At 41.4% G+C, this 23,500-nt stretch overlaps 1 protein-coding gene across 3 annotated transcripts in view; it reads right to left on the reverse strand.

The window, feature by feature from the left end:
• LOC146629127 (putative E3 ubiquitin-protein ligase HERC1) overlaps positions 1-23,500 on the reverse strand; it is a 44,038-nt gene that overhangs the window by 19,408 nt on the left and 1,130 nt on the right. For all 3 annotated transcript variants that reach the window (XM_085359865.1, XM_085359864.1, XM_085359863.1), the window contains exons 2-38: positions 20,868-21,885; positions 19,785-19,880; positions 19,507-19,689; positions 18,916-19,128; positions 18,343-18,441; positions 18,106-18,202; positions 17,859-18,002; positions 17,592-17,719; positions 17,123-17,267; positions 16,847-17,018; positions 16,533-16,667; positions 16,273-16,438; positions 15,355-15,480; positions 14,717-14,938; positions 11,311-11,463; positions 11,007-11,139; positions 10,565-10,768; positions 10,235-10,456; positions 7,156-7,329; positions 6,858-6,975; positions 6,604-6,721; positions 6,191-6,389; positions 5,805-6,105; positions 5,664-5,712; positions 5,529-5,574; positions 4,800-5,053; positions 4,498-4,692; positions 4,239-4,359; positions 3,909-4,149; positions 3,627-3,784; positions 3,369-3,521; positions 3,172-3,269; positions 2,923-3,018; positions 1,072-1,239; positions 720-959; positions 547-630; positions 61-286 (exon numbers count right to left, since the gene is read on the reverse strand). In XM_085359865.1, the coding sequence (XP_085215991.1) occupies positions 61-286; positions 547-630; positions 720-959; positions 1,072-1,239; positions 2,923-3,018; positions 3,172-3,269; positions 3,369-3,521; positions 3,627-3,784; positions 3,909-4,149; positions 4,239-4,359; positions 4,498-4,692; positions 4,800-5,053; positions 5,529-5,574; positions 5,664-5,712; positions 5,805-6,105; positions 6,191-6,389; positions 6,604-6,721; positions 6,858-6,975; positions 7,156-7,329; positions 10,235-10,456; positions 10,565-10,768; positions 11,007-11,139; positions 11,311-11,463; positions 14,717-14,938; positions 15,355-15,480; positions 16,273-16,438; positions 16,533-16,667; positions 16,847-17,018; positions 17,123-17,267; positions 17,592-17,719; positions 17,859-18,002; positions 18,106-18,202; positions 18,343-18,441; positions 18,916-19,128; positions 19,507-19,689; positions 19,785-19,880; positions 20,868-21,854 (6,664 nt within the window). In that variant the 5' untranslated portion in view covers positions 21,855-21,885. The remainder of the gene's footprint in view (positions 1-60; positions 287-546; positions 631-719; positions 960-1,071; positions 1,240-2,922; positions 3,019-3,171; positions 3,270-3,368; positions 3,522-3,626; positions 3,785-3,908; positions 4,150-4,238; positions 4,360-4,497; positions 4,693-4,799; positions 5,054-5,528; positions 5,575-5,663; positions 5,713-5,804; positions 6,106-6,190; positions 6,390-6,603; positions 6,722-6,857; positions 6,976-7,155; positions 7,330-10,234; positions 10,457-10,564; positions 10,769-11,006; positions 11,140-11,310; positions 11,464-14,716; positions 14,939-15,354; positions 15,481-16,272; positions 16,439-16,532; positions 16,668-16,846; positions 17,019-17,122; positions 17,268-17,591; positions 17,720-17,858; positions 18,003-18,105; positions 18,203-18,342; positions 18,442-18,915; positions 19,129-19,506; positions 19,690-19,784; positions 19,881-20,867; positions 21,886-23,500) is intronic.

Raw genomic sequence — 23,500 nt, forward strand, 5'->3', positions numbered from 1 at the left:
AAAAGATTAAAAACCTAAAAGAAAACAGAGGCAGAATCACTATTTAAGGGGGTAAATGACCTGTACTGAAGTTTCCTGAGTTATCCTCTCTCAGCAGGGGACCAATGAGCTCCAGGTGGGTATGAATATACTGGTTTATGTGCGGGGACCACTGGTCACACTGGTGGAGCCGACGCAGCAGATGCACTGTTGACTCGAGTAGCACAGTAGCCCGGGGGCTGCAGAGAGGGTCTCCAGGAAGCAGACTGCTGGGCATGCCTCTCATCTGGAGATCACTCAGAGCCACCTGTGACGAGTACAGAATTTCACGTGTTTGGGGGGTTTTGCAGTACAAAATATTTTTGAAACATATTGTGCAGTATGTGAAACAACACAAGTTTTTTCCATGTATAGCCCAGTGCAGCAATTATCCAGTAATATGATGTTAGGGCAAAGCCTGTATGCGTAGCTGCTTGTGTTTCCAGATATTTAACGTTGCCCATGCTTATTATAAATCTGATTCAAATAAATAATAAATCTAATAAATCTGTGCAGTACACCGAGTACCTTCTCTCCAGGGTTACTGCTGTAGAATAACACACAAGGATATAGTTCATTAGCGACCACACTTTCAAATGCCAACTTTGGCTCCTAAAAGAAAAAGAAAACAGGCAGACAAAGATTAAACAAGAGCACAGGACTCAATCTGAGGAATACTGACAGTAAATATTTGACCAAACCTTGTCATTCTTAGCAAATGATACAGTATGAGCCTCCATGTCCAGGATGCAGGTGATGGTGTCACCCTGTGTAAAGGAGGGAAGTGTGCGCACCAGTTCCCCTCCATGGTAAAGGTTGCCACTATAAGCACGATACAGCCACATATCTGTAGTTGTATGGTGGTTGTGATCTCTAACTGGCCAGCGAGAAACACCAACACACGTTCCCTCGTTGCCTCTATTCTCTTTGGTAATGTAGAACTGTGGAGAGAAGCGGCATAGTGTGGTAAATTCTAATTTATAAACTACAATTAATATAACAAACTTTGAACTGTGTAATTGTGGTCCATGTACAGAGTAAACTAGTACTCACCTTCCATATAAAACAGCCAGAGTTAATGGCAGTGGTTGCCAAACCGTAGCCTTTCCCTCCAGAACCATGTGAGAGGATGTTCCCGCTCTCCAGAGAACAGCACATTAGTTTGTGTGGGTCAAAGGAAAAATCTCCAATGGGAATACATTCATCATTGCTGCCAGGATTCTACGAAACAATGGATTTGATACATAATTAAACATTTGATAAAATATTAAACATGTATGTTATGTATTAAACACTTAATTTATATATTAATGTTGTTTTCTTTGTTCTTCTTAATTGCACTTACAGAAGTTTGTTGTGGAGTAAAAAAAAATCATTTTGGGATCAACTTGAAATACAGGCAGATGTGAAATGTAAAAGTAAGATCAGAGGTCAAATCTTTTTGTTGTGGTGCAAACTACAATGTGGTATTTGGAAACCACATACTCCAGTATCATTTCCTAAACATTGCCAGTACAAAGAGAGGCAGTAAAATCTGACGGATAGTCTTAAAGATCCACAGACTTTAAAGACAGACCTTGAAGAAGAGGTCAGAGGTCCAAATTAATGTTTATATATAACGTTACATAGCATTATTATAACTTTGACCTTCGGATTAAGCCACTGACCTCAACAAGGAGAGCGCAGAAGTCAAATGCGACATGATATTTTAAATCTTTAAACAGTACTTTCTGTATGTTGACAATACACATCACACTTGGAAGAATGGAAGTTTTAAGGCTTTTTAAAAAACGTTTCTACCAAGAGGTGAAGTTTCAATGGACTGTTAACATGACCCCTCTACACCCCTGCAGCTTTATCAGAATGAATTCCAAAGTTTTCGAGCTATTGTGTTCATAGAGTGACACGCACAGGCGCAAACTCTACTAAAAACATAACCTCCTCTGCAAAAGTAATCTTAAGCAAATATTGCAAAATAATGTGTGTCAATGAAAAGATGTTAATGATGAAGTGTTTCTGCATACAGAGGGTGGTGGACAACACACTAAGACAAATCAGAAATCTCACATTAATTCTAAAAAAATAAAATAAAATAGAATTTTGAAAAAAAAACAAAAAAAAAAACTAGAAGTACATGACTGAAAGTTAAACTGAAAATAAACAAAGACAGGAAAATCCCATTTTCATGAAATAATAAATACAATAATAAAACATTATAGAGTTTAGTTTTATTTGAATTATTAAAATTCATTTCACAATCCTGATGTAATAATTTTGATAATTAATCCTACTTGTACATTTCTATCCTCTGACACTTTTCATCTCAGCCTACCACAGAGAACAGGCCCATCTGTTCCATCGAGTGGCCCCACTGTTTTCAGTTTCATTGCTGCCAGGAAAGCATTTCATTTTGCCGTAAACAGCATTTCCTCGTGGATTACTGCTATCCTTGGCTATTTTCAACAGAGAAAAAGTGAAGGCACTTTTTGACATTTTTATGTGGCTTTTGTTTGGCTGGATGAAAAATTTAATAGACTGCAAAAATACTCAAATGTGATCTAATGTTTTAAATACAAAGATGAGGATTGTTTATGCAACAGACATGATTTCTTTTCTGCAAATCAAGACAGTATAAAACACGAGCAAATAAAAACACACAAGTTTAAGGGTGTGTAGTATTATTTTGTGTAACCGTTTCTCTCAAAAGGTTATCAGTCTACAGTGCAGGGAAAGGACAGTTAAAAAAAACAAAAAATGACTCCTATCACTTCAGATCACAGTAAAAACACAAATAATAAAACATAAGTGAGACATACAGAGAAGTGCACATGCTTAAGATGAGCCGATAAGAAGCTGCTGCTTTATTAATATGTAATGCAGTACATGGTGTTCATAATGTCTTACCCCTTTGTCTTTTTCAGGCATTTCTTCATGGTTGCTCTGACTTAGAGGCTCCTCCCACATATAAACAGACAAGAGCTGAAAGAGTTGTTTAACAATCTACAAGAAAACAGGGAAAAATACAAGTGGGTAATCCTGCATTCATCACCTTTAACATGTCATGCCAACTTGATACTGTTCAGAACACTCAAGTATTCTTGACCTATTTTGTTCAATTGTTGCATTTACTATATTTACATGTTTACATCATACCTGTTCAATGTGAACGGGCTCAGAACAAGCAGGTAACAGTCGTTCTAAAACGTGGAAGGTCAGAAGCTTAGTGCGGAGGTTCTGGAAGCGTGGAGATCCTGAAGAGTAGAGTTTTGTGATATTAATTTTAAAAGCAAAGTGCAGTCTTAACAGTATTAACACAGATTTTTTTGTTTGTTTTTTTAAATATGCCTTACCTAAAGAGCACTTGTGTGAAATAATGGCCATGAGTGGATCGATCCATCTTATAAATGTAGAAAGTCTTTTCATTACTCTTAATGACAGTACACGCCTCAGAAACACCAAGAAATCTGCAAGCTGGGATTCAACTACTTTGCTGTTTTCTGCTCCTAAAACAACATAAAGAGAAGGAAGAACATGCTCAGAGGGGTGACTTGATTTAATGGTTTTACAAATGCCATATCCACCCTTTATTATTTCTAAATTTGCCCCACCGACTAGATTTGTGTAGGACTCCACATCGGTTTTCTCGGCTGTTCCCATCTCTGCTATCTGTTGCTGGTGGAAATTGTACAAGATGTTCTGGAGCTGCTCACACATCACCTCCATAAGGGCCTGGGATACATCGATAGGCAGCAAATCCTCACACGAGCTATAAGCACAGGTTAAATTTTTATGAAAATTTTAGACAAGGGTAAAGAAAAGAAAATAATTAGTAATTTATATATACTTTATTTATTTATTTATTTATGTTTTTATAACCTCTTCATTCTCACCTTGCAGCTACAGTCAATATCTGAAGCAGGCGGGCACAAGCGAGCCTCACGGCTCCACCCAATAGCATAGATCCAGACGCTGTAGCTGCAAACCAGCCCTGGTTGATCAGCACACAGCTGTTGTTGGTCAGCGTGGAAAGAATTTCCAGGATGCCACATTTGATGACTAGCACCAGATCCACAGGCTGGTAACGGAAATTCAGTGCAAACATTGTGGCAAGAAGAAGGTGCTGGCAAGAACCTGAGTGTGACAGAGACAATATGTTAAATATAAATATCAAATATATATTAAAACCTAAACACTGCAACACTGTGTAAGAAAAAACCTACCTGGATGTTTTCTTTCAAACAGGACTCTCTGTTTAAGAACACGCACCACCTGCTGGTAGAAGGTGTGGGCTGCAGACTGTAAGTCTCTCTGTGTATCCAAAGAAGCTGAATGTGTGCCACACTGCATTGAGAAAAGAGGGGGGGAAAAGACAGCCAAATGAAGCATGGTTACAATTTTCAGTGTCTTTCTCTTCTCCATCCAGATTAGAAAGCATATTCATTACTTCTAAACGTCTTTCCATATAGCTATAAGATGTACCATGTAGTGCTGAGTCTCATAATTAGCAGAGTGGGAGCCAATGATTTGTGTTCCTAAGGCAAAGCATCCAGACAGGAACTGCAGCTGCACAGACTGCAGCAAAGCAGGAAACTGGTTGGATGCTGTGGATTCACAGCTCTTTTCTTCCATCTTAGACAGAAAGGCTGACATCTGACACAAGGCCTCCAGCCGCATCTGATCAAAACAGACAGAGTTTGTAGATCATAAGAGACTTTCAAGTTCCTTACACAACAAACAGCATCAATTAATAATTTGTCATATAAAAGAAAGATTTGAATTACCTCAGCCCGCTGTTGCTGCTGCATAATGGCAAAAGTAATAGACTTTGGATCTGCCTGACTACAACTCTGACCAGGGGAAAACACCGTTGAGGAGGGCGATAAATGGGGCAGGCTTCCATAGACAAAATGAAACATCTGGTTAAGAATAGGCAAAGTGTTGTTGCTGTAGTGGGACATGGTGCTGGATGGGCTGATGCACTGTCGCAGGCGATCCCAAGCATCTTTCATTATCCCCAAAGAACACAGAGGTAAACCTAGAGCAAAGAGAGGCTCTTGTATGAAGGACTATAAAACATCTCATTCATTCTCTTAACATCTTTTTCTGGATATTATCTTGACTTGACAGGCAACAAGCTATTAAATTATTCAATATTATTAGATTATGCAGAACAGTTAAAACAGTCAGGCTGTCATATTGATCAAAATGTTTTGCCTAATGTGATCAGTCTTTATTTATTCTGCCTGCTACAAATTCTTATGTTATTTTTAAAGAAAATGATAAAATACAAATCTCCAAGTCCCATTTTGTGCAAAAGAGCACTTGGGTCTTGTTTCCCAAGGGTTACCTGACAATAATTTACCTGACAAACCCAGACTTGAGCTGTCTGGGTTTGTGTTTTTAGTAGAACAATCAGTGTCTATACAATCTCTTAACGACAGCGTACAAAAGAACTGCCTGAAAATGTAGGTTATAACATAATCAGTAGATGATCTGAACTTTCCACCTACCCATTTTATTCCTTGCAGATCCAGAGGTGTTTTTGGACTGATCAGACTAAATGAGACATAAGAGCAGTACATTAATACTGATGAAGAGCTGTAAAGCCAAATTCTGTTAGAAGATTTTGATAGTACAATATTGACCTGTTTTCTTCCACTGACAGTGACTGTAAGGGATTCTGCCGACAATTTCCTGAAAGATGTTGTGGACAGTTAGTGCAAAAACTGCTAACACAGAACACAAATACACTAAAACAAACACACACAGCATACCACAGTCTTTACCTCCCTCCAGTGTTCACAGCCTGAACGTTCTCCCTTTCGCTGGGTTCCACCCAAGCAGGCCTGACCCCCAGCAGAAGGAAGAGGCATCGGGACACCACCAGATGGCAGACAGCAGGGAAAGACAAGCTTTCCTCAGATTCCCCATTCTTCTCCCACTGCTGCTTGGAATCAGGCTCTCCCTCAGGGCTGACTGGGCTCTCCACGCTGCTCTGAAGGGTGGAAGTGCCGAATGACTCGTAGACTGTCACATTCTGCTGCACTTGCATGGCTTCCCGAGTGGCCATGAATGATTCTAGGACTTCTGCAGGGACATAGAAAGATGTGTGAAAATAAGATGTGTCATACTGTTTAATAGAATAAGAACAAATACAGTTTGCATTTCTAACCTGACAGGTAAACACGACTGCCAAATCTGTCATCGTCTGCAACCTCTTCCTGGTTGTGGTTTGCTGCGGGTGACGGGGGCACCTGCACCTCCCGGCTACAGTGTCCTACTGATTGCTGCTCATTATCCTTCCCCACCTGCTCCACTGAGGTACATGGCTCTTGCCTTTCCACATCAGGACTTTGAGGAGACTGAGAGATCTGCAGTTTAAGTAAATGCTTTAAATACATATCTGTAATTTTACCTGATAAAAATGATCAGATTACTATAAGTTAAAAATCAATTAATGGACAGAAATGAAGCTAATCACAATCATGCAGCAGTATTTACAAAAACATACATTTTAGATAAAGTGTTTACAAATTTGTTAAATGAAATCAGGATTACATATATTTAATTATACTGTAATGGTACCTGTTTAGTAGATGCTTCTACTTGTGTCATCCTTGAACTGCTTTTGAGGGTCATCAGAGCACTTCTGATTTTATAAACTGTTTCATAGATATACAACAGCATCTCACAGGGCTCATGGCTGTCTCAGCAGAGTAGATAAACACAGTGGAACAGGTTATACAATAATATACACTGAGGCAGGAAGAAAAAGTTTGACATACTAGAAACCCCTTCAGTGTTGTCCAATAGATCTTTGACTGCTTCAGTAAACTGACCTGTCCTGCCAACAGGCCTCACTCTGCAGGCCCGTGTGTTTCAGGAGAGCAGCCAGACAGCAGCGGCACACAATTTGCAGCAAACAATCACCTGAAGAGCCTCCATTCTCCCATTCTGCTATCAAAGCAATCAATACAGATCAATTTTAAAAAGACACAAAGAAAAACTTTCCACATTTAACCAAAATTTAAATACATCTTAAAAACAAGATTCTCAAAATAGGAAGTTAGTTCAATATAAGCTGTATTATTAACAATATACACTTTCAAAATTATAGACATAAACAAGCACCAGTACCTTTTCCGTGAGCATAATCCTCCATCTTCTGCCATATGCCACCTGCAAGTCCTCTGGATGAGCCCAGTGCCAGTTCCAGTAAAGTCCGGGTTTCTTCAGTCAAGCTCAGCTCAGTGAGTCTGGCATCAGTACTGCCCAGCAGCACTACCTCGGTCAGCCATGTCATGCTTGAGTCTACAGATTAAAGCAACATGTAGAATGTTAATGAAAACTGCTCAGGATTAACTCAGACTATTTTCTTTGTTCTTTAAGAATAACGATAATGATACCTTTCATTTAAAAAGGTCAGGCTTCTGTGTGGCACAGTATCTTAAATGTATATATTTTTATCGTGAATAAGGCTACGTTCACACTGCAGGCGGAAGCGCATCAAATCCGATTTTTTTGACCCTATGCGACCCATATCCGATCATGGTATGACAGTTTGAACGGCACAAATCCGATATTTTCAAATCCGATCTGGGTCACTTTCGTATGTGGTACTGAATCCGATACATATCCAATGTTTTAGAAAGCGACTGCTGTTTGAACGGTCATGTCGCATTAAATCCGTCTTTTACGTCACCGACACAAGACAGACGCCAATTATCAGCGCCCGAGAAGACATCACGAACGCTTCCTGGCCATCCAGTGTAGATGTTAGTGAAACTGTTGGGAAGACAACGTGAACATTTTATTTGTACTGTATAATCTGCAGATTCTGACAGAAATCTGCAACTATCCTTTGAAGCACCGCTCCTCTAAAACAGCAATAAGGATCATTATTAGGTTATTTACATTATTATGTAAATAACAAAATAACTTAAAGCAAAAATTGGGAAACGTAAAATCCGAAGTCTTTCCCCCTCTCACGGACAATAACTAGGGCTGAACGATTATGGAAAATAATCTAATTGCGATTTTTTGCCCCAATATTGCGATTGCGATGCGATATGCGATTATTTTTTAAGGTCTTTGTCTTCTGTATTATTAAACAAAGACAAGCAATACATCATATAGTATGGCCAATACTATATTACATTAATTTTAAACTGTTCTTTCCTGGAAGACAGACCTCTGTTATGATGACATGAGGTGATGCATGAATTGATGACTGACATTTTTATTTAACTTCTTCAATCACAACAGTATATTTGAACATACACAATAGTTTATTTTTAGCTTACAAACATCTGAGCATAAAGTGCTGACAAGGAACCCTGGTGTAAACATTAAAATGAAAGTCAGTACAATGTGCAGATTGCAGAAATATACATAAAAAAAAATCAGTGGCTTTACCACACTCAGTTTTTCGACATCTGTGAACTACTAGACAGTCATTCAATTAAAAAATAATATTAAATAAATAAAACTAATAAATAAAAAATACACACAGCTTACTGATCTCTGCAGTCAGTAACATTACACATAAAGTGCAAACATAATAGCAATTGTATAAACACACACACAAACACGCCTTTAAAGTTTAAAGGCGTGAAATTGGACGGTCTAGTTCTGATTAGCGTCACCGCTGTCTCGGTGGAGTTTAATAAACTCGGCCGTCTGCTTCTTGCTATCTAAAATATAACCAGACACTGGTGTAAATTCTCGACTGTCTCATACTTCTGTTTAATAAGTTTTCTGTTTGACGTTTAGTCAGCTGTGTGAAAACCAAGGAGGAACCCACCCGGGGGATTAATAAAGTTTTATTTTATCTAATCTAATAACTTTAATCTCAGCCAAACCGATTTACTCACGAACAAACAAAACACTGAAAAAAGCCCAACAATAACATTTTTAGGTTTTCTAAGTGACTTATATATTACGTTTAACCCGAGCAGCGAAACTCCGCGGTGATCTGAAAATGATGTGCCGGGAGTTGTGCCGTTCTCGGCCGCATCAGTAATCCTCGAGCTCCCGGCTAGCTGTCGAGCTGGTGGGTAGCAGATGCCTCTGAAAACGTCGAAGCACTTTTGCAAATATGGGATATCTTGATAAACCGAGCAGATATTTGATGTTTACACAACTACTTTCTCGCCTGAAAATATGTTAAAAGTTTATTTTGTGACCCAGAAAGATTAGTATGAGTAATTTTAAAACTTAGTAGCGGCCGCCATTGCTGGAAACTGGAGTTTGGCTGGGCCGCGCTATGAATTCTGGGATATGGTAGTAATTTGGACAGCCTTATAATCGCAGTATAATCGCAGCCTTTGCGGTTAGAAAATTGCACTTGATCATGTCGCGATATTATCGCAAATGCGATATATCGTTCAGCCCTAACAATAACCATATCCAACTTCTTAATAGCAATGAACTGGTCTGCATTGGTGCATCATATCTTTATTCTCTTCCCCCTCCTGCCCCCCCCCCCCCCTCTTTCTTAAATAGATAACTATCATATCTGATATCATATCTCACAGTACAATAATATTGAATGGGTTGCATTGTTGTATTTTGTCATGTTTCTCAGGTCTTTGTCTGAATTTCTACGAACATTATTGCTAAGGATTGTCTTATTGCATTGGAGTCACACTGGGTTAAATATGTACACTTGGGTTTTAAGGGGTATTTATTATTTTCTTCTTTTTTTTTGGGTTGTATGGAAGCCCCAAATGCAATTTCATTGTTCTTGACAATAAATAAATAAATAAATAAATAAATAAATAAATACTTTATATTAAGGGCCGTCAGTCAAACAATATTGTTTGCTCTGGGTCTAAACAGAGCGCGTTGTGTGTGACGTCTTCTTTTGCGCATGCGGGCTGCTTTGAGCGTTCACACTAGAGCGCGTTCTGCTGTCGCATTTTAATTGTAGTGTGAACAAGCAGACAAAAAAATCGGATTTGATCAAAAAATCGGAATTGAGCATTAAGACCTGCAGTGTGAACGTAGCCTAAAACTAAAACAATTGCCGTGACTGTAATATCCTCTTGGCCTGGAGCTATTAAAAATAACTAATGCCATTTGGCACAGCTAAATGAAGGCTTTTATTATTACCAAACCGATCATGGTAATATGGTGCAAAATAAATCTTGCATTAAGGATTTACGAAGCATTTGCACATGTGAAAACCTGAAGAGCCAGCAGCATGTTTTCCTACCCAGCTGTTCAAAGTCCATCTCCAGGCCATTCCTGAAGAGGACATTTGATAGCCAGACCTCTGACACTTTCTCCTGGAGGGACAGCGGCGAGCCTTGCAGCATACCACCAAGGCAGCGGCCAACTGCCAGCGCTACAGACCTTTCCAGGTCCAACAGCCAGGCCCATCTGCACTCCTCCTCCTCCTCCTGCGGCCCAATGCTTGTGTTTTCTTCACTTTTATCTATAAGAAATATCACTTGAGATTGTTAGATTGGTCTAGTGTAACAATGCAGCAAACAATGCTAAAGAAATAAATGTCCAGCATAAATCTAAGGGGCATTGAGCTTACCTGAGCAGGTTTTCTGATCTTTCACTCCTAGTTCTTGTTCCTCCAGCAAGACAGTCTCTGGCAGCAACCTGTTGAAGTCATTGAGCTGCTCCAGCAAGCCCAGTAGATGGCTCAGCAAAGGTTGAACTGTGCCCAGGGGCAGCAGGAGCAAGGAGTACATTACTTGGCACAGCAGGCTGCCAGACACTGAATTGTATAACACCACTGGGACAAGAGGTGAGAGGAGTAAAGGGATTAAACTAACTGAAGTGATGATAAATATAAACAATAAATATAGCAGCCAAGTAGAGATTAAAAATTACTTTTCAGATATATAAATGATTAGAAAGGAAGTGATTTTGTGTTTTTTGTAAATAAAAGAGCAGCAGAAAATCCCTTTTTAAGTGGTGTAGCTAGGTGAAAATAGCGCACACTTGCCAAACACTAAAGCCATTTTTCTTACCTTGCAGCTTTTTGATGATTTGTTTGTCTGGGGCAATCTCCTTTAACAATTTGGTTGATCTCCTGAGGGTCTCAGTAGCGCAGGGAAGCAGCAGGTAAAGATGCTCACGAAGCAGTGCTACACTGCTGTCATCCTACAGAGCCAAAAATGCAAACTTAAATGCAACTGCAATACTAAGGTTTGGTATGCCAGCACATTGTACCCTGAAACATTTAGAAATGTGTCATTCGCTTTCTATTGAAGTGCTCATTTCTGATGAGGTACCACTCATTTTCCTTCACATTTGGCAGAGTTCCTTGTTTACCTCGGGGCTGGAACTGATGTAGCAATGAGCAAGCAGGTGTTTGTGAAGTCCAGAAAGCAGCTGGTGAAAGTGAGAAGGAGGATCCATTTGTCCCTGACTATCGCCAACAAGCTGCTTGTCGCTGTTTTTTTCCAGTTCCCCAAATTGCTGCTCCTGTATGAAGATAAAGACCAACAGAAAGCATTAGGAAGAACGGGAACAAAGGATCAGTGTGTGAGATAGCTAAATACAAAAATAGATGATTTGAAATGAAATGTAAACATAGAAAAATATATATATGAGTCGGGCGGCGGCCAGGAGCGGAGGTCCTGGCGGACCGATTCCTGGCTACAAAGACTGGCAATTGGGACATGGAATGTCACCTCTCTGGTGGGGAAGGAGCCTGAGCTAGTGTGTGAGGTTGAGAGGTACCGGCTAGATATAGTCGGGCTCACCTCAACGCATGGCCTGGGCTCTGGAACCAGTCTCCTGGAGAGGGGCTGGACTCTGTCTCAGTCTGGAGTTGCCCCCGTGAGATCTTCAACGCACACCTCTGGCAGAGCTTCAATAGCATTCCAAGAGAGACTGGGGACATTGAGTCCGAATGGACCATGTTCAGCACCTCCATTGCCGAAGCCGCTGCACTGAGCTGCGGCCGCAAGGTAGTTGGTGCCTGTCGTGGTGGTAATCCCCGAACCAAATTGTGGACACCAGAGGTGAGGGGAGCTACCAAGCTGAAGAAAGAGTCCTACCGGGCTTGGTTAGCCTGTGGGACTCCGGAGGCAGCTGATAGGTACCGACAGGCCAAGCGGTCCGCCCCGAGTTCCTGAAGGCTCTGGATGTTGTAGGGCTATCTGGGTTGACATGTCTCTGCAATGGTGCGTGGAGATCAGAGTATGGGAGTATGAGGTGACTGGCCCATTGCTACGGGCCATTCAGTCCTTATACAACCGTTGCAAGAGTTTGGTCTGCATAGCCGGCAATAAGTCGGACTTGTTCCTGGTGGGTGATGGGCTCCGCCAGGGCTGCCCTTTGTCACCGATTCTGTTCATAATTTTTATGGACAGAATTTCTAGGTGTGAAGTCGACTAGTCACGATTACGTCGACTATTAAAATCGTCAACGACTAATTTAATAGTCGGCGCGTCGTTTGAAGCTTTGTTAGATCCCAAAAGACGCAGGAATAAGTAGTAGGATTTAAGAGTGTAATAACGGACTGAAACAGAAGATGGCAGCACTGCATGTACAAGGATGCCAGCTGCCGTTAAACTCCGACGAAGAAGAAGCAGCTGTGTCCCAGAATTCATAGCGCAGCCCTGCTCAGTTTCCAACGGCAGCTACTTCATTTTAATATTACTCTTATTATTCTTTCTGGGTCACAAAATAAACGTTTGACATATTTTCAGGTGAGAATGTAGCTGTGTAAACCTCAAATATCTGCTCAGTTTATCAAGACACCACATATTTTCAAAATCGCTCAGATGATTTCGGAGACGTCTGTTACCCACTAGCTCGATAGTTAGCTGAGGGCAAGGCTCACTGGAGCCCGTGAGAACACCGGACTCCCAGCAAATCGTTTTCAAACCCACCGCCGTCTTTCGCTACTCAGGTTAAACATACATAAGTCACTTAGATAACTTAAAAATGATATTATTTGGCTTTTTTTTTGTATTTTATTTGTTCCTGAGTAAATTGGTTTGGCTGAGATCAAAGTTATAGTTTTTGCACAGCTGAATAAACGTCAAGCAGACAACTGATTATCAGAAGTGTGAAATGCTCACAATATACTCCGGTGTCCCGTTATATTTTAGATAGCAAGGAGTTTATTAAACTCCACCGAAACAATCTGCAAATTTCATTAAAATTTAATAAACTATCATCTTGTCTTTATTTTTAGTTACCACATACCTTAAACACTTAAAGCTGTAAGCTAATGATAGTTATATAAGAGCAGATGCTGCTGGTGCAATAAGCTGTACGTTTTACGTCCAATGGATGATGATCTGATTAGTCGACTAATCGCAAAAATAATCAGTGACTAGTCGGCTATCAAAATAATCATTTGTGGCAGCCCTAGTGTGAAGCGGTGGGAATGAGAATCAGCACCTCCAAATCTGAGGCGATGGTCCTCAGCCGGAAAAGGGTGGAGTGCCTACTCCGAGTCAGGGATGAGACCCTGCCCCAAGTGGAGGAGTTTAAGTATCTCGGGGTCTTGTTCACAAGTGATGGGAGAAGGGAGCAGGAGATCGACAGACGGATTGGTGAAGAGAGAGCTGAGTATAAAAGCGAAGCTCTCAATCTACCGGTCGATCTACACCCCTACCCTCACCTATGGTCACGAGCTGTGGGTAGTGACCTAAAGAACGAGATCACGAATACAAGCGCCAGAAAATGGGGTTCCTCAGAAGGGTGGCTGGCGTCTCTTTTACAGATAGGGTGAGAAGTTTGGCCATTCGGAAGGGGCTTAGAGTAGAGCCGCTGCTCCTCCACATCGAAAGGAGCCAGTTGAGGTGGTTCGGGCATCTGACAAGGATGCCCCTGGGCGCCTCCTGGGCGAGGTTTTCCGGGCATGTCCCACCAGGAGGAGGCCCCGGGGCAGATCCAGGACACGCTGGAGAGATTATATCTCTCGGCTGGCCTGGGAACGTCTTGGTGTTCCCCCGGATAAGCTGGAGGAGGTGGCTGGGGAGAGGGAGGTCTGGGCTTCTCTGCTTGGGCTGCTGCCCCCTAAACCCAGCCCCGGAAAAGCGGAAGAAAATGGATGGATGGAACAGTCTGACTGAACAGTAAAAATGTGCACAATATTCAGAAAACCTGCTAAAACTTTAAACAAAACTACTTATCAAACCCCACTGACACACTATTGATTAAAGTCTTTATTTATTAAAACATCCATCCATAATCTGGGTCTACCCAGGGGTCTCTTCCTGATTGAGTGTGCCTGGAACACCTCCAAAGGGAGGCACCCAGGACTAATCCTAAACCTAAGATTCTTAAACCATCTGTGTCCTTTTGACATACGGGCGCAGGGGCAGTACTCCAAGATCTCTGTGGATGCTTCTTACAGTACCTTCCTCTCTATGGCTGAGCCCAGCCACCTTACAGAGGGCACTCATTTCAAACGCTTGTATTTGTGATCCTACTCTTTTGATCTTTACCCAGATTTCATGACCATAGGTGAGGGTTGGGATGTAGGTGGCCTAGTAAATTCAAAGCTTTCAGCTATGCTCCCTTTACCTCAACAGTTCAGTACAAACATCCGTAACAGAGTTAAAAAACATAAATACAAAATTTAGGAAAACAAAATTTGACATGGGAAAGAAAAGTTCAAAATTAACCCTGAAAGCACTAATTCAACCTAAAGTGAAATCTTTCCCCATTTAACTCACAGACAAGTCACACACACACAAATGCCTCTATTTCCTACCGTGTAAAATCCTATGCTAAGCAGCAGGGTTCTCAGCAGCACCTCTGCTAAGTGCAGAGGGTCACAGGCATCAACAGAGCTGGATGAAGAGGGTTGTCGGACTGACAAAGGAGTCACTGGAGGCCCCAGGGCTGTCACTTCTCCAAAATTGCTGTAACCTAGAAGAGAGGCTACGTGGCTCTGGTCCTGAAGGCTGCTGAGGACCATGTCTAACTGAAGACGCTTTAAAAGACACAGAGTGAAGAAGAACAGATGGTCTAGCTCTTCATAATTTAAATGTGAATTTATCAGAAACATTGCTGCAGAGAAGTCTTAACAATTTCACTATCACTTGTTTTCACAGCGTTCCAGCAGTCTTCAACACATTGCCAAGCAACACTCCAACTAAGCACATCAATTTAGCAGACACTGTTATCTGGCTCCAAATATCCATCCATTTGTTAGCTATCCAGTTCACTGTCATTACTAAAACCAGGAAAAACTAGCAGTGATGGATGAATTCTTATTTAAAACAGTTTAAATACACAAAATAAACAGTGGTTAAAAATTCAAAGCAGACTATTTCTAATGAGCTAAGACACAAATGTGGAAAATACACATCCTGTCACTGCAGCGCTGCTAAAACAGAACCTTCATACCTGTCCTTTGGAAAGAACATTCAAACTCTGAGGGCCCTGAGGAAGGAGTGAGAGGAGCAGCTCCGTTCTCTCCCGAAGTGGAGGCAACAGCAGGGCCGCACCAATAGACAGCGTGTTCAAAACTGCCTGAGGATTGATAGGAAGGGTAACAATCATCATCATCATCAAAATACATGAGATCAACAGTTAGTGCTTCTTTCAATAAATAAACAGGTTGGCCACATGTCTGATTACACAGAATGGAAGCTTGTAAAACTTTTTCTCCAATGAAGTTTATATACATGTATACTGGAATTTATATAGTGCCCTAACCACTGATGTCAATTTAACAGCCATATACAATCATCTGCAAACCTGCAATAACACAGACACACAGACACACAGAACAAGACAAAATATATAATAAGGTCCTTAATACCCCTTGAAGAGTTAGAAAAAAAATAATGGTAACAGAGTTTTCTCTCTATGTTTTAGGTCTTTACCTTACAATATAAAGCACTATGAATGGACTGTTGCTGTGATTTGGTGCTAGAGAAATAAAACTGAAATGAATTGTTTAGTAAAAGTACTTGACTGAATGGAAATATGTACCGGTGTGTTTCTTTTTTTAATGCAGGTTAACAAAAATAAAGTAAAATATATATAAGAACTGAATTACTTGAAAAAGGAACTGGTAAGAATATAAGCCTGGTCTTGGAGTGCAGCCCCTGCTCCTGGCACGGAATAAATATCCATGCCAAAATATTTCATGAAACTGACTTGTGGTTAAATTCAACCAGGAAGCTTGAAAATCTCAGATTAATAGGGTTCTTGGTGAGCTCCATAATGTTTTGGTTTATAAGCCAGCACCAGCACAACCCTACTGCTGTATTAAACCTGCTGTCACTGTAGGAATACTTCAAAAAATAGTCCGCTTACTTGTTGTATGGAGTCTGGCATGTCAGTGTCTATTAGCCTGAAGAGTAGGTTTCTCAGGGGCCTGCCCTGAGCACCCAGAACCATAGCACCAGTGCCTCCAGCGTGGGCCAGGGACAAGTGGATGGACAGCAGCTTCATGCACAGCAAAATAAAATGATGGTGGTCCCTGAGGCACAGAGAAATTCATATAATTTTAGTTTGAATGAAATTTCCTTGAGGTAGATGAGTATGTTTTTGCCAACTGAATGTAAATATCACACCTTTTACAAACGAAGGGAGCTGGTGGGGTGTCGTTACTAATTCCATCACAATAGCTTTCCAGGAAGTTGCGTAAATAAGTGAACGTACTCTCCTCCAAGTCCACACAGAAGGGCCTGTGCCACGCCACAAGCTGCCTGAAAGCAGAAGCACAAATATTTAATAACTAATATGAAACACGGTTCTGTTTAAAAGTGTTGGTTCTCCACCAATTTCTTTACATTCTGCTTCAAACTGTATTAAAATCATACGGGTGGACAGCACAGAGCAACAGAGGTACACTGTACTTTGGTTTAATGATTAGCTAAGGGATTACCTGTCAGTTGGAACTGCGGTCCAAGCCAGACTGTGAGAAGTGCCAGCTGTAATTTGCTGTATCGAAATGCCCTCTAAACCAAGCACTTTCTTGGGTTTGGAAATAGGTGTAGAAGTGTGACCCTGCCCACACTGGCCCATGGTGTTATTTCCCCATGCATACACTTCGTTCTCTGATGAAAAGAAAACCAGGTACGTTGCAGCTGGAGCACATTTCTTTTATTGTAAGTGTAATAATCATCTGTTAAGGGAATGTGAGCTGCTGACGATGTCTTACCGTGGGACAGGGCCAAACAGTGGCTGTCTCCACATGAGATATCAATAATCTTGGTGATGCTCAGGTCTTCTATCAACCGGGGCCTCAGAGCTGTTGTTTCAGAGGACCCGCATCCTAAACATGAGCCACAGCCCCACGCAAACACCTAAAGAAAGAAAATGTTTTGTTTTTAAATCTATGAATTACTGACGGATTCATCTACAGAATATTTGTCTGTAGTAATTATGTGGTAAACACTAATGAATTAATGGTCAGAACTACAACTTTATACTAAAGAAGTGCTAATAGAGAATGAAAGCAACATTTGTTAATAAGACTTTGGTGTATCCCTTTAAAATAAAAGCCTTCACCAAATAGTTTTTTTCTTTTTTGTCTACAAATTAGTTTTAGATCATGTGTTTTTTCAAAGACTTCACACACAATAGGTGGTTTAATTAATTAAAATCTAACCAAAAACACTTCATCTCACCTGTCCTGCAGAGGTTAGGGCCAGAGATGACTGGCTACCAGCACACACTTTCCTGATGATGAATCCATGCAGGGATTCTACGACCTTGGGCCGATACACACGATTGGTGTCTCCGTGACCCAGTTTACCTGCAAGGATGAGTCATATCTGAGCATGATAGGGCACAACATATACTGCTGTGGCACTGTCACACACATGAAATCTTGCTTTGAAAGTACTTAAATTACACTAACTGTGTTAAAATCGAACAGTATACCATCCACTCACCGTTATCCCCTCCTCCAAAGGACCACACAGTACGCCCATCCTGAGCCACAGCGATGGTGTGGGAGCTGCCACAGGCCACCTGCCCGACACCACTGATATCCTTCACTAGTGTGGGCATGTTCCGACTTTGGCTGTCACTTTGACCTGGACACAGGACATCAGAGGTTGTTGCTATGCTACCAGAGGAATGACATCACTTTGAAGTGGCTGAGACAAGATCGAGCAATTTGAAAAATAAGCTGTGTACCAAGTCTGCCAAAGTCCCCTTCGCCCCATGTATAAAGCTCTCCATCATTAGTCACAGCAGCACTGTGTCTGTAGCCAGCAGACACACAAACAACAACCTGTGTAAAAAATAAAATAAAATAAAAACAACAACAACAACAAAAAACACCACTATTTATTTATAATTATGCTAAAATCAATTGGCTTATAACATTTTACCAACATTTTTTTTCCCTACAAGCTGCCATTTCCTGCTTACTTTGCCCAGCAGCGGTCCTTGTATGATTTTGGGATACTTTTGTGTAGCACTGTTGCCATGGCCCAGTTTCCCATATTCTCCATCACCCCAGCTGAAGACCTGAAAGAAATATTTGACAATTTACACCTTATTAATCGGATTAATTAAAATGCAGTGGTAGTGGAAGACAGTGAATTACAACAAGTATAAATCATCACCCACACATGCGGATGTTTGAGTGGGTGTGAAATGTGTGAAGTTTAAAATATTACCAAACTGGCCTTTGAAAAGCGGGAAAGCTCCATCACTTTTTCACAATGTTATCAGGTATACCTGTTCAACTGCTCATTAATGCATGTGTGATGCTATGGTGGTAATATGGACAATATTTCTGATAAATATTTCCAGCACCTTGCTGAATCTGTGCCATGAAGAGTTAAAGCAAGTTTCTAGACAAAAGTCCAACCTGGTACCAGAAAGATGTACCTAATAAAATCTCCAGTGAGTGTATACATATTATATGGCAGTTGTAGTGTCACAAATCCCGCATGCAAACCTTTAAAATATTTACTAATAGTCATTCTAACTTCTTACCTCTCCCTCGACAGTGATGGCCAAAGTGTGACCATCGGAGCCCTTGGAGGAGGACACTTTCTTAATGTTCCTGTGTGGTTCAAGTACAAGCTTCTTGGGCATAGACTGGTTGTTGGAGTCCCCCAAGCCCAGACGGCCATAGCTGCCCTTCCCACATGCTTTCACTGAGCCATCCGCAGACACAGAGAAGGTGCAGTACTGGCCTGCTTCAATCTAACAGAAGATTAAAGTGGACAGCATAGGAAATGTAAACTGGCACGCTAAGATAATTCTAATGATTTATTAATGTAGTTCTGGTGTGCTTTCAATTTTATAAACTCACAACAACACATTCAATACAGCACTCAAATCAAAGACCGCATTTTCACCTGTTTTATTTGGAATTTTTGTTTTGTTAGCACAGTTGGGATTTTTAACATCTGTAACCATTTTTTAAAAAGACAAAACCCACCTCAAGTGTGAGGCATGTGGAAAATCTATTAATACCACCACAAAATTAGAGATTATCAAGTGTAAAAACTTCAATAAATAATAGGAACATTAATCATTTCATTGAATTAGTTTAAGCCCTACCCTTGTGGCTTGTCATACCATTTGGGCATCACTGAAGCCCTGTGTCAGTTTTGGCAGCAGGATTTTCTCCAGTGTCCCCTCTGCCAGCTGATGGCTGCTGTTGCTGCCCCACACATACACCATGACTGTATTGCTCTCAGTGCCGGGAGCAGCTGCATCCGTGCTACACGAGCACAGGCAGTAGGACGCTAGGTTACAAATCTGTCGGCGTAGAGAGAAGCCTTTCAGGTCAGTTACTGTAAACGGCCATGAATTCTTAATAGTGTCGATATGCATGTCAATAAGACTTCACTCACCTCTTCAAATAAGCAGAGAGCTGCCTGGGAGAGTCGACAATGTCCATCTGCATCCTTCTTAAGCACCTGAGTATTGACGGGATCGCCACGAAAACCCTAGAAATAAATAGTTGTTGTTGATCCTTCAGCATAGTACGTTTTCACTTTGACCTGACATTCAGTGTATGTAAATGTTGCATGCAGATTTGGATTTATAACAAAATGAACTTGTATTTGCAGTCTGTTGTTTTCGGTACCAAATATTTCAAAACCTGATGTATCAGAAGGAAAAACATTTCTCTCCTTAAGAACAGCGACATGCCACAGCATGATCAAACAGAGACAGAAGACAAGCAGGCAACAACATAGCTCTTTGTAGGCACACTAGTGAGTGGAGAAAGCAGCAGGCTGTATTCAACTTGTATTTGTCTCACTAGAAACAAATGAGCAATCTTCATCTTTTACACTCACCAGCCACTTTGTTAGATAAGGCCAATTAAATGTAATTCAGCCTAGCTGCACCAGCTATGACTCCAATACTTAGACTGAATTTGACCACCTCTACGTGATAAATAATGTGCAATATAATGAAGTCATTGGCAACGGCCATCTCTGGTTGCCATTTGTACAGAAATATTACAAAGCTGATTAACCTGCTAAAGGATGACTCAATGTGCATATCTATAGAGGACAGCAAGGCTGACTCAATCCTAATCCTTATCTGCACATTAACCCATCTACAAGCTTCAATGACACACTTCATTTCTGAAAAGGACAGCCTACAGAAGCATGAACGTGAAAAGCCATTTTCCTACTTTAGAGACAATGGGGCTTTTATCAGTATGTTCATGAAAGGCTGTGAAAGTTACCAAAAATAAACGCATGAAGCAACCGTGGCTCTAATTCAAATCACTCTGAAAGTGGAACAGAGCCACAGCATGTGAACTGATTGTACTTAAACTTCTGTAAACTAATATGTCCAATATATCACATGATTGCAGGACAAATCTATCTCAGGCAATTAAAGAAATACCATCAGTGACCGAGTGTAACATTAAAAAAGTACGATTACTCCAAAGACTGATATGAAAACAAGTCGCATACCGAATATTGCCTCATTTGGAGAAGAGTTTGATGGATGACATCAAAGCCCACACCGGCTGACTGCTGGGAGCTCAGTGAGGAGGAGGAGGAGGAGGAAGAGGAAGACAGTGTAGGGGTGGAAGAGGACATGGAAGCAGCCAAGGCTACCTCCACCCACTCTAGCAGAAACTTCAGGGAGCCTCTCTGCATGGCCAGGCCGAGCAGCAGCTCCAGCGCCAGCCTCCGACCAATCGGGTCTGCGCCACCGTTCCCGCTGCTGACCGATGTCTTCTTCAGGAAGTCAGCCACCTGTGCCAGACAGTCCAGACCCACTGACGGGATCTTATTCTCATTAGCCAGAGAGAGTGGTGGCAGCGAAGTCAGGACAGAGGACGCTGTGTTGAGCACATCGTTGCAAAGCACAGACTCTGGATGAATAGAAGCTGCGTATCTCCAGTTCTGCTGCAGTAGCGAGAAGAGCAGACTCAAGCCAGTCCTGACACCCATTTCTATTAGAACATCTGTACCCGACTTGATTTTGGATGCTCCCCCTGGTAGGAAAGGCTCTGAGGCCGGCTCAATTTGCCCACATTCAGTTCCGCTGTCTTTGGAGTGGGAGGGCAGCTGCACACGGAATTTGTCATGGTATTTGCTGTGAAGTGCATAGTAGATCCTCTGTAGAACTACCAGCCTGTGGTGGAGATCCACGGTGTAGGAGGTTTGCGTCAGCACGCGGTGAGCCAGCCATCGCTGGCTACGAAGCAGGGAGGACAGGTACTCTTCCTTCTCCGCAGATGCACTGGACTCACATTCGAAGTCCGGAAGGCGTGGGCCTGCGAGTTCTTGAACAGGTTGGGCGAGGGTCACCACTTCCTTGTTGTGAAGGAGCTTATCGTAGAGCGCGGCAGCACCATGCCTCCTGGCTGTCTGCAGGCTGTCCTCTGCCGCCCAGGAGCTATTGAAGTGCTCCTGCCACTTCAGCAACACATGGGTCTGACAAGGCACCATGTCTGAGCATTATCTATACTCTGATGTATACCTAAAAAAAAAAACATATCAAAAGAGAGGATGAGGCTTAAAGAAAGTCTAATATAGAAAATTCACACATATCCACTCCAGTACAGATTAACACAAAGAATTGCACATCTCTCTTCATCACAAATTTACAGGCAACATTTGCTGCAGAAAGCCAGTGTTCTGATGCGTTTTCCTGCCAAGTGCATTCAGTGTGAAGGTGTCGGGTTTCTCCTTAGCGTCGGCACTTGTCCAACATACACTACATCCAGGATATTGCCATAGGCCCGGTGGGTATCACTGAAATAGGTCAGCGCACCCTATGATGGCAGCTAACTAGCACACCCACACTAATGAGGAGGGTGTGTTTGTCTTACAAGTTATTACGCCACAAAGCACAAAGGGATGCAATACAAAATAGCACGTGTCAAATTTAAATTCATAATTCATTCATTTAAAGTTGGTTCCCTAACCCCACATCCTCACCTAGTGATCTGCTGCATTTTTGTTGGCTTTCCAACCAAAATAAGAGCGTGTCTGTTTCTGTCGCCTGGAAATGATGCATCTCCAGCCAAGCAGCTTTCCAGCTAGTGGGGAAAATAATGATTTTACTCATAATATTTTGCAGATAATCAGACACCAGCTGGTTAACTGCATCCACCCCCTTGAAAGTCATTACATTCATAACAGAAGCTAAGCCACAACAGTCCTTGTAACGGTCACAATACGAAGGTCATATTCATAGCACTAGTAGGCATGACATTCCCCTGAAACACTGCTTATGCACACTCATCTTAAATATTCTAAAGCAGGTTAACCGGTAGACCTGATACCCACTCGTACATTTACTGTATTATTTTTTAATCATTTTAAACATACATGAACTAATACTTCTAGTTAATGGTGAACAAAACAGTGATATTAGCCATCTTGATTACCATTATGTTGATTATCGGATGACCCTACAGGTTCTAACTGTACCAAACTAACGGTTGCTCAACATGTGAGCCCACAAATTTATCCATAGTCCTGTCACAGACTCTCATTTCTCTTGCTGTCCCTGAGGCCCATGGGGCTATATAGTTTCCACTTTGGCCAAAAATAACAGCAGGCATTGATATAGTAGTGAGCTCCATGGTCAGACGACAACAAGAAACTGCCAGCAGTGTAAGACGCAACCATCACACACTGCAGACCGTCTGGTATTTAAGGATATCAACATTCAGGACACGTTGTGAATTTAGTTCTCTGTTCTCATTTCAAGCAGCTCATGTCAGACTTCAGTCAGCAAATGTCAATCTACATTATCTAGAGTATCTAGAGTATACACACAAAACACTTCTTCCATTCCTGATTGTTTAGAACAGATACTAGTTTGGGCCAAAGATCCCAATTGGTTAAAATGAAAACAAAGGCTCAATAAACCTACATAGTTTGTTGGTTTTGTTTTTTCTGATTTTTTCTGCATTAAATGCAATGAATTTAAGTATATAGAAATGTGCTATACAAATAAAATTGCCACTGCCATAGGTGGGATCAAGCAATGGGGGGGGGCAGCAGTATATCAGTAACTCCCATGCATGGCAGTGATATTTTCCAAAAAAAAAACAAAATCTTTGGACCAGGATGATAAAAATCTG

The sequence above is a fragment of the Diplotaxodon limnothrissa genome, linkage group LG7, assembly GCF_057381915.1.
Source record: "Diplotaxodon limnothrissa isolate DT_005_m linkage group LG7, D_limnothrissa_male_GT1.1, whole genome shotgun sequence".
Classification (NCBI taxonomy): Eukaryota; Metazoa; Chordata; class Actinopteri; order Cichliformes; family Cichlidae; genus Diplotaxodon; species Diplotaxodon limnothrissa.